Below are 11,154 nucleotides of genomic sequence, written 5' to 3'. Positions count from 1 at the left end.
ACTGCGGGTTTCGTTGCCAAACTTTTGATATAAATATATGCGATTTGTGTTTCAGATTAGTCTCATTTCATGTAATGCATAATTGCTTATAAAACATAATTATTTATCGATATAATGCATAAAGTGAAAACCTACAGATCGTCTGCACCTTCCCTTTCCGCCATCTTGAACTCTTCTGACCCACCTAAGAGCGGGAGTCGGACTCGATACAAACCCGGGTTTTAACTCTCGCTGTTTATCTCAAACTCTCGCGACTAGATTCGGAACTCGAGTCCCAGAAGAAAACACTCCTTATGAGTGAATAATTCTCGAGTTCAACAATAAAAAATCAATCAATCACACAAGATTCAATACAAAATAAAGGCCTAATGCAGAAAGATCTGACTCAGACCACACAATATAGTGAAAATATGCTTAAACTCTGCATGTTTTATAGAACTACCGAGCTCAGCTGAGCTCATTGTTTACAAAACAAAGTCAAAGCGATTTTCAGTAAATAACCGCATTTCCGAGAAGACAAAACGAAAGTGCCCCGTTCTAGGGACTTTAAAAATTGTGTTCATATTGTGTTTGTGTAAACTTTTAATTGTTCATTTAATAAATGTGTAAACTTTCAACCATTGTTCTTCTTTAATTAAAATATTTATTTGAAATTTGATAAAAGGATTATCAAAACGTTCACACGCTATCTCCTCAGATTTCCCTACCTTCCCAGCTTGACCTCGCCACCTGCCCAGCTTGACCGCGCCAGGTGGCCTGCTGGCCACCTGCTTGACCCCTACACTCATATGAATACCGCCACTCCAAACTGCACTCCGTTGAACCTGCACTAAAACTTCACTCAGTTGAACCACCCATCACCCCGCACTAAAAACTGCACTCAGTTGAACCATCCATCTAGCCGCGTTATACTACTCTCGAAAATCCCCTATTCTCTATAAATAACCCATTTTAAAACTAAAAATAATGGGTGAATTTCTAAAACGTGTAACATGGAAAGGTGCATAAGACAACGCTGTCCTAAATGCATATGCTGTTTTCTGCAGAAATCTTATCAATGAAAATAATGTCTGACCGTGATATGGGAGTTAAAACTCTCAAGATGTCAAATGACATAAAATTTATACAACATGCTGATGATGCTACGTTAGCACTTCGCGATAAACAAAAAAAGACCTTAGAACTAGCAGTCACCTGTATAAAAAAAATTCGGAGACATACTTAACGTTAACAAAACTGAATGCATACTATTGGGCAATCTGAAAGATACAACCCATAATTTACATTGAATAAAGGTTAACAATGAGTGTATCAAAGTCTTAGGAATTTATATAGTCATGACGTACAAAAATGCAAAGAGAAAAACTGGGGAAACAAAGCTAAAGAACTTGAGAAACTAATCGAACCCTGAAAAAAAGAAAAGAAAAATAACTATATTCGGTCAAACGTGTATCATAAACAGTGTTGCTATATCAAAAATAATATTTATATCCACAAATTTTCTGCAATAATAGGAAAATAATTCTGGCTAATCGCAGCTTGTTTTTGATCAAATTTCATATACTGCATATTTCATATCAATGAAGAAAAGGACTCAAATCATGAGACAATGTCATTTATTAAATCTAACAAATGACAAAAACTAAACTACATTTACATGACAATTAATTGGCTGGGCTTAAAAAACAAAATATAGCAATACTACAAATTGACTAGTTAAAATATATAACTTTTCACTCCTACCATACATGTACCTTAGCCTTGATATGATAAAAAACATTAATAAAATAATTTTCAATTTTATTTGGAACTAAAGGGATAGAATAAAAAGAATTTTGATAGGGGCCTTTCAGCAGGGTGGTATTGGAATTGTGGTTGTAGAGTCAAAAGCAATTAAATGTTCATGGATATCCAAGTTAATTTCCGACGAACAAGACAATATTAAAATATTTTTAGAAAATTTTGAAATTAAAAAACTTGACATTTTCTACATTTAACCATCGAGCATGTATCTCTGCTGGTGGACAGTTTTTCCCTGAGGATACTTGTCGCTCGATATATGTTCTTTCATGAATATAAACAATAACGTTATGAGATTGATCACTGTTTGTTATCTTCACTTTTTATGTTAGCAATGCAAAATCACACCAAACTAAAACGACTTCCATCATTTTATAAAGAAATTTTTGAAGCTAAATATTTAGTGAATCTTAAGTGTCCAATGGAAATAAAGAAAATGACTACACCTGAGTTCTTGAAACAATCTTTATGGGGAAACAAGATTTTTTTTAGTTTAAAAACAAAGCGCTCTATTTTGAAAACTGGTATGATGCTGGAATTCTATAGGGGCAAAAATATGGTTGAAAATGGTATTAAACCCATAGAATATTTTTCAAATATACTTACTAAAAAAAACACCCATAATTTGTGAGTATTTCATATTACATGTAAAAACGTGTTCAAATTGACTCAATAAATATTTTTATAAAACCAGTTTGATTTTAGTTTATCCAAACATATTAATATTATGAATGATCTTTTTTGTCCATGGCAACCATACCATTATTACTGCATTCAAGATTTTCAAAAATGCAAATTTTCCTATAAAAGTGTTTATATATAATATATATATATATATATATATATATATATATATATATATATAACATAAGTTGAAACAATAATTCAATATTCAAGAACCATGTTTTTCAAAAATATATTTCTTAAAAATCATCAAGGCTTTCGACAAAAAAATGCAGATTTTAAATACAGAATACTAAACCATTCGCTTAATAATTGAAATTATCTTAGTAAATGGAAAGACATATTTAATGTGTGTGTCCTCGCTGTAAGGAAGGTGTTGAAAGAAACAAACACTTATTATATAAATGTCAAAATCTTCAAAGGATATGGAATATTGTTAGTGAAATCTTAAAATTCAAAGTGTCTTGGAAACTAATTGTTGTAGGATTACATAATGTAGTGAATGAGAAAACAATCTTGTTTAACAATCTTGTATCATTCATACATGTAGCTCATAGAATTTATAAATACAAATTGTGGTGCAGACTTGAAGAAATGATTGAATCATCAGATAGAATTTCATGTCATGTCAAGAGTTCCTTCAACACTATTTTATTATGCTCTAAAAATATCAAAACATAAACATTTGAAATTGAACACATTCAAAAGAGTTGAAGAAAAGATAACAAAATATCTTATAACATATCAAATTTGCACTCTCATACATTGCTTAAAATTGTCTCTTTTTTTTATAAAGATGTTTGTATTGTCTACACCTATGTTGTTTTTGCCGTTGTATGGAATGTCATTATTTTTCCTATATAATTGCTTATATTGTCATTAGTTATTTGTATCTCTGCATAAACTATTCAGTTATGTTCAAACATTTTAATCATTGTAATATGCCATATATTTTATATGCAAAAATCCCTTCATTTTTGTAATGCTCAAAGCCATGCACTATCAAAAGGGTTCAGTCCTTTGATAGAGCTGCCTAATGAGTCAATTATGAATTTTATTGATGTTATGTCTGGGAAATAAAATTTGGGGGAAAATGTAAATTCTTTGACCCCCGGGTAGGGGTTCTGACCCCAGGGCGGGGCCAACCTAGGTACATGTATATAGTGTTTATGTGTAAAACACTTAAATAACATCTTTAGTGCTATTGATACTAAATTGATATTAAGAAGGAACAGGTACTTTACGAAAATTGTAAATTTGATGATCCCAGGGGTAGGGGTTTTGGTATCGGGGTGGGGTCAAAATGCTCAGTTATCAAATGTGTGAACAATAAAGATTTTCAACTTCTTCATAGCAACCAGTCCAATTCTTTTCAAATTTGGTATGAATCATCTTTGGGACAAAGTGGACATGAATTGTAAATTTCATAACTCCTGCACCCCCGGGGCCTTGGTGATGGGGCATAAACTGCCAAAAATTGACAAATTTTCAAAAATCTTCTCTACACCTGCATATCTTTAAGAAAAATTAAACGCATAGTGATATAGAGCAGGTAGGCTTCTACCAAAACTTTCAGGATCCCCGAGATTGAGGTTTTGCCTCCAGGGGGGGGGGGGGGGGGGCAAACGTGGTATATATAGTGTATATGTGCAAAACATATAAATTATATCTGCTTTAATGCTATTGATACTAAATTGAAACTAAATGGATAATTAGGAGTAGGCAGTTCTTTACCAAAATTGTAAATTCCATGATTCAAGGGCAGTGTATGCACTTTTGAGGGCATTGAAGTTTTAGAACACGCCTTGTTTTATACTGTTGCTGCAAATTAGAATTAAGCTTAGATATTCAGAACATAATTTTTTTTTCTAGATTTCAAAGCCCTTGGGACTAGTGATACTTTTAACTCAGGTGACCGAAAAGGCCTGTGGGCCTCTTGTTGATGATTATAACACCCCTTTTCTCACATTTCAGATGTAATTATAACCAATTTGTGATGTGTTGCATGGGAGCTAGAATTTGTCATCCGCTCCATGTTTTGCCTGTATCGTTAGACGTTGGACTTCTAAACATGAATGTTATCATGATCCTTTTAATATCACATAATTGTCAGTTTTCTTTTCTTTTTTCAGATTGAAAAATGGCGCTGAAGAAGTCCAATCTTACCATGCATAGGATGATAAAATTGGTTATACACAAAACTAAAACTTAAAACCTACAGCCTGTTTTGATGAGGGTATAACGACCAAAATGATTACATTAGACAAATGTTATCCTCCAAATATACCAGTAAGTATATATTTTTTACATATATAACTGTAGTTTACGATTCCTTGTCGTATACTGATACCAAAAGTGAATAAACATAAACAAACAAATATGTGACGTCAAGACCTTTGAAAATCGCTTTATTTCTACTTATTTCAAAATACACAAATAATACATAGCTGATTTCGTCTAAACAAATCTAGATATACATAAAACATATATAAAAAGTCCTCAAAAAAGTAGAAATATCATAAAATACGACCAGTCGCTAACAACGTAAAAAAAGTATGGAACGCCAAATTAACAGAAAGTAGACAGTTATTGGTTGCAATTTCGCCGATGTTGTATGTATCGTCATCCAAAGCATTTTTATGTCTTGACTTCACATTTTCTTGATAAAATGAAATTAAAAATGACTATTTACCTTAATAAACGACTTGATTACATGAATATTTCTATTTTATTTCAGCTACTACGATTTTCCCAAGTTCCATACCAGCCGTAAATTGATCGGAGGTTTTCCTACATCCTAAAGTTCTGACGAATTGAATACTTTTAAATAAGGTAATTTATTTATTGGTTAAATATAAAGTCAATTTCGTAAACTAACTCAAATAAACAAACTTTATATTTTCCCTAATGGATCATCTTCAGTTTTGTCACTGTGACCAAAATTAAGTGAGAAAAAAACCACAGAAACTAAAAAACACAGTAAAAGTTTGACACGATAAGAAGTCGTCCTCGGCAACAACAAAATAAGTATGGAGAGTCGTTTTACAAAATGGCCATGCACAGCGGTTGTGTGTGTAAAATTAATTCCATTTATTGCTATCCAATTGTCAAAATTAAATAAATTGTAAATAAAAAATAATTAGAAATAAAAATAACCCTTTTATTCTATTTCAGCTACTTCCAAGTGTCCGTGCAGTGTATGAATTTATTAGAGGTTTTACACTGACATCTCTGTTTTCTAGAACAAGGATGGCTATAAGATAAGGTAATTTATTTGGTTGTTATACGGGGTTAGATAGGGGATTTCTCAAACGAGAGGGTGCGATCAGCTTTGTCAAATTTTCTTTATCATAATTTAAAATTCTGCTTCAAAATGGGGGACACGCGCCTGGCACCGGGGCGCCATTTTTATAAATTTCTTATGTCTGCTTCGTAATCTCACTCTGCCACAGTTACTAATCGGAGTGCATATTAGACCTATTTAAAGAGACAAAGGTTATTATAATGTTCTGATTGCTTGTCTGTCAACAACTTTTGTCACTAAAACTGAATGAAAAAAACTATTTATAGACTACAAATACGCAAGTTTCATATTTGAAATATAAACAAACCAGCAGTTGCGTTGAAGTTCGAAAATATTTAGAATTTGAACACAAGCAAGAAATACGTGCATGCTGCCAAAATTCACTTCACCACATGATTTGGCTAAACAATTCAGTACAAAATTTAATGTAGAAACAAAAATTAAAGGTGATATAATATAATACCCAAATCTAATACTTTCTTTTATTTTATTTCAGCAATAGCATTATCATGGAGAAATGCATTCTGTGCCTAAAAGATGACAGTACTACATCACTTGTCAAACTGCGACTTAAAAGGTTGTCATGGAATCATCAGAGCAAGCCAAGAGAGAGGAGACCGTCTGTCAGTATCTGAACGTAATTTTGTCCATCAGTCTTGCAGGAAGACATATACGAATCCGAATGATATCCAGAAATGTAAACGACAAAGACAGGTTCTGCAGGAAGCAAACACAAATACACCAAAATTACGATCAAAGGCCCGGTTTGATTTTAAGCATCACTGTTTGTTCTGTGGAAAGGAGGCAACAGATGCAAAGAAAAAAGACAAAAATGTATTTCCTGTCCGAACTGGTGATTTTGAGAGCCGAATCCAAGAGGCTAAATTAACATATGCAGAGTTAAAGAACTTAAAAACACCGGATAAGACTCTCCGTATTGATCTGCTGTCAGTAGTTATTTGGCCTCTTAAATACCCGACACCTATGTGGTCAGGCTTCATGCAGATGGTCCACAGAGGAGACTACCCAGGTAAATCTTCGGTTCCATCCCTGCCTATGATAGATTTGAATGCTTCCGATATGACATGTATATATTCCACACTGAATTTCGTCTCTAACCAAGCAAAGCGTTATGACATCACCGCAGTCTTGACTTTTGATCAACCTCTCTACTGGAAAGCACTCTCAATCATTCAAAATGAAAATCCAGGAAGTCACTTGAAGTCTGTAGTATTACGACTAGGACCATTCCATACAGAGATGAGCTTCCTCGGGTCAATTGGAAATCTCATGGCTAATAGTGGACTGAAAGAAATGCTAGAACTTATCTACGCCCAAATGCAGTAACGTATTTGCTTAATGGAAAAGCTGTTGCTAGAGCCTTTAGGGGTCACATGTTGGTGGATACAGCACTTCATTGCTTGTTACTTTCAGAGATCTTCGATATTGATGTAACTAAAATTTTAGAGGAACCCAAATCGAACATTGATTCTGTTGAACTAAGGGGGATTGAAAACCTATACTCTCAACTAACTTCTGGAGAACTATCAGTTTCAGAAGCATGCAGCTCGGAAGTCTTGATAAACCTTGAAGCAACTGTCCGCAGTAGAAATTTTAAAACAAAATCGAACAGCAAAATTATGGCTTCAATATTCCGAAATGATTCAGATCTTGAGACAACTTGTTAAAGCAGAGAGAACTGGTAACTGGCCTCTTCATTTTGCAAACCATCCAAAACATGCTACCATTTTTTGCTGCATCTGGACATAATCTGTATACGAAAACGGCTTATGTTTACTTGATGACAATGCAGGCTTTAGAGAGAGACCATCCTGATGTTTATGAGATTTTCTCATATGGTAATCATGTCATGAGGCGCACCGACAGATACTGGTCTGGAATATCATCAGACTTATTGATTGAACAGGTCCTTATGAGGAGTGTGAAAACTGCAGGCGGATTGATGAGAGGTCGAGGTTTGACTGAAGCACAGCGATCCCTATGGTTAATATCCATGCCCGCATGTGCTGACATCAACCAAGCCATGCAAGATTTGTCCGGGGTAGGATACTTTTCTAGTGAACAGCTCAAAGATGAAACACATGCAAGACAGAAGAAAGACACTGAAGATATAAAGACCCTTATCACATTCCTAAAAGATAGGAATCCATTCCTTGAAGACGATCGTTCACTGCGAAACATTGAAACAGGAGTAGTAGGTGATAAAACAGTGAATGTAGATGATGCTAAGAAGGTTGGATGCTGTATTTTACAAGAGTTACCTGGGGAAAATATAGCTGATCATTCGTTTAAGAGAAAGAAGCAAGCCGTTACTCTTGGAAACAAAACCCAGATAAAACTTGATGGCGAACCAATACAAGTAGATCCCCACCTTCTCTTTCAGAGACGCACAACTGCTGCAAATGGTATTTTCGATGACATTTCAGAGATATTTCAGTATGAATTATGTGGAGTTCCTTCATCAATATTTGAAAGCACTGGTCTTCCAAGAGAGCCCCAAAAATCAAACCTTGCCGAATATATATGGAATTTAATTGAACTAAAACCAGACGAACCAACAGAAACACATTTTGTATTGGATGGCGGTTCTCTCATACATCGTCTGCCATGGATAAAAGGAGCAACAGTCGACGCCATATGCACATCATACATCAATTACATCAGCAATCACTATAGCAATACTACCGTTGTATTTGACGGATATCCATCAGTACCAACTACAAAGGATGTAGCTCACGTCAGACGCACAAAAGGAGTCGTCTCTCCAAAAGTAATTTTTAACAATGACACACCGATAAGAACAAAAAAAAAGATGTATTTCTTTCAAATCCAGAGAATAAGCAGCTCTTCATTAACACCCTTGGGCCGAAACTACAGGATGCTGACGTTCCGGTTATCCATGCAGAAGAAGATGCTGATTTAAAGATATTGCTCACTGCAGTCGAAAAGTCAGAACACCATACAACGACCGTCATAGGAGAATATACAGATCTTGTATTGCTCTGCTATCACTCAAAAGATACTATCAACAAGATTTACTTCAGATCAGAACCCAAGCAAAACACTACCAGACTAAAGATTTGGGACATAAACGAGACTAGGAACAAACTTGGATTATCCATCTGCAATATTTTACCATTTATTCACGCATTTAGCGGATGTGACACAACCTCTAGAATTTTTGGTCAAGGCAAGGGTACAGTTCTCAAGAAGATAAGTGCAAACACGCAATTACAAGAACATGCAGCCGTCTTTTGCCAACAATATAGTATTGATAGCATTCAAAAAGCTGGAGAACAAATGTTTGTTGCGTTATATGGGGGGTTACAAGACGTCGAAACACTAGATACTCTGCGTTACAGAATTTTCGCCTCGAAGGTTTGTGTGGGAAATATCTATGTACAGGTACATACACTGCCCCCAACAGCTGACGCCGCAAAGTTACATTGTATGAGAGTATATCACCAAACGCAAGTCTGGATAGGGAAAGGCGATAAACTAGATCCAAAGGATTGGGGTTGGCATATTGAGGACAATAAACTACTGCCAATACGAGCTATACTTCCACCGGCTCCCGACAAGCTCTTAAGGATCATTAGATGTAGTTGTCAACTGAACTGTGACTCAAAGCGATGTTCCTGTCGTAAACACGGCAGTGACTGTTCTCCAGCTTGTGGGGAATGTCGAGGAATAAATTGTTCAAATACAAGTAACATTCCGCAAGCTGAGGAACTTGACGATATTTAAAGGCGTGGATTCAGAAATTAACAATTTTGTGTTGAGATGACATTTATTTCTATTATTTTTTACATATGTCATTCCAATTTTTCAAAAAAGAAAACCACTAATCATCTGTTTTCAAATATTCATATTTTAAAGAAAAAGAAAATTGCATGAAATGTGTCAATTGATTAAATGATAAATAGAAAATGAAGCAATATTAAGCATTTCAATATACTTTTTAACCAAATGTTTACCAAAATGCAGCTATATAAGTATCCTTTGTAACTGCATTTGTTTGTATTTACAAAAATTGAATTGATAAAATGACACGATTTTTAATGACCAGAAAGATTAACAATATTTTAAATTGTTGAACACTTCATCAGTTTCAATTATGAACAGTTTTAAAAAATGTTGGTGATGTGAATTTCCCTTTGAATATTACTTTTGATATTTTCAGTGATTTTCTTAGAAAAAAGCGTGTTTTTACCCCAAAATTCACCGTTGAAGTGGTAATTGTACTATCAGAAATATTAAATGTTGTGTAGTTAGCTTGTTATTTTAGTTTTTGAAATTAAAGTGGGTCAAGTACTGCCGTACTTGAATTTTTAAATAATTTCACAATTTTCACCGATTTTTCGTCAAAATCAAGGTTTTTACTCCAAAAATGGCCTTTTCCGACCGTGCGATTTTTCTAGACTTTTTTTTACATGATTGTCCTATGCTTTGACATTAAAAAACTTGAAATCATATCTGTTGCAATTTGTTTAGATATAAGCTATATTTGGCGTAGATTGACTAGACTAAATACCCATTTGCAAGTGTTTGCCTGTAAATATACTCTCCGTCGTACTTGACTTTCTGAATACAAGAAATCCGAAACAAATGCCGTTGTTTTCAAACAAAAACTATCCAAAATGAAACAATCCAAACATTCTACATTTGATATTTATACAGATGGTTCACATGACCAAAATAAAGTCGCTGCTGCTGCAGTAATCACAAACGACCTTCTCTATGCACGACTTCTGAATGAAGCAACAATTTATACCACCGAAGCAAAGGCTATTCAACTTGCCTTTCAGTACATTAATATTTCTAGTGACGAACAGTTTTCTATATTCTCAGTTAATATTAATCATCCATATACTAGTACTACATGTATCTCCTTACTAAACAAGGTAAAATAATTGAGTTCTGCTGGGTTCCAGGACATATTGGTATCCATGACAACAACAGAAACAGACAAAGCGGCAAAAAATGCACTTCGATTATATTGTACACTTTACATTTCCCTACACTGATTTAAAATATTTCATAACAGTATATGTAAATTTTCTTTGGCAAATATATTGGGATTTCTATGATACAGGTAAACTTTATTCTATTCCCCCCCAAAAAGTAAATAACCGCCTGGACGAAGTGAAGAGTACACATTGGTCATTCAAAATTGACACATTTTTGCCTACTTAACAGAAAACTTCAGCCTGAATATATATCTTGTCACTGTCTATTAACTATGCATCACATTATTTTAGAATGTAGTGATTTTACGCCCATATGAAATATACTTTTTTCTAAGGTGCAATCAATGCAAGAACTTTTTACAAATATTGATATTA

The 11,154-nt window shown here is 34.2% G+C and overlaps 1 protein-coding gene across 1 annotated transcript in view; it reads left to right on the top strand.

Annotated features, from left to right (window-relative positions):
- Positions 1-10,077, top strand: part of LOC125683641 (uncharacterized) — a 15,439-nt gene extending 5,362 nt beyond the window's left edge. The window contains exons 2-5 of the mRNA XM_056140663.1: positions 4,617-4,773; positions 5,222-5,316; positions 5,659-5,749; positions 6,285-10,077. Of these exons, the coding sequence (XP_055996638.1) occupies positions 7,527-8,732 (1,206 nt within the window). The 5' untranslated portion in view covers positions 4,617-4,773; positions 5,222-5,316; positions 5,659-5,749; positions 6,285-7,526 and the 3' untranslated portion in view covers positions 8,733-10,077. The remainder of the gene's footprint in view (positions 1-4,616; positions 4,774-5,221; positions 5,317-5,658; positions 5,750-6,284) is intronic.
- The last annotated feature ends 1,077 nt before the right edge of the window (positions 10,078-11,154 follow it).

Source organism: Ostrea edulis, chromosome 6, assembly GCF_947568905.1.
Source record: "Ostrea edulis chromosome 6, xbOstEdul1.1, whole genome shotgun sequence".
NCBI classification, from domain to species: domain Eukaryota; kingdom Metazoa; phylum Mollusca; class Bivalvia; order Ostreida; family Ostreidae; genus Ostrea; species Ostrea edulis.
Note: the sequence above shows the minus strand (reverse complement) of the source record. Positions and strands in the feature narration are given on the sequence as shown.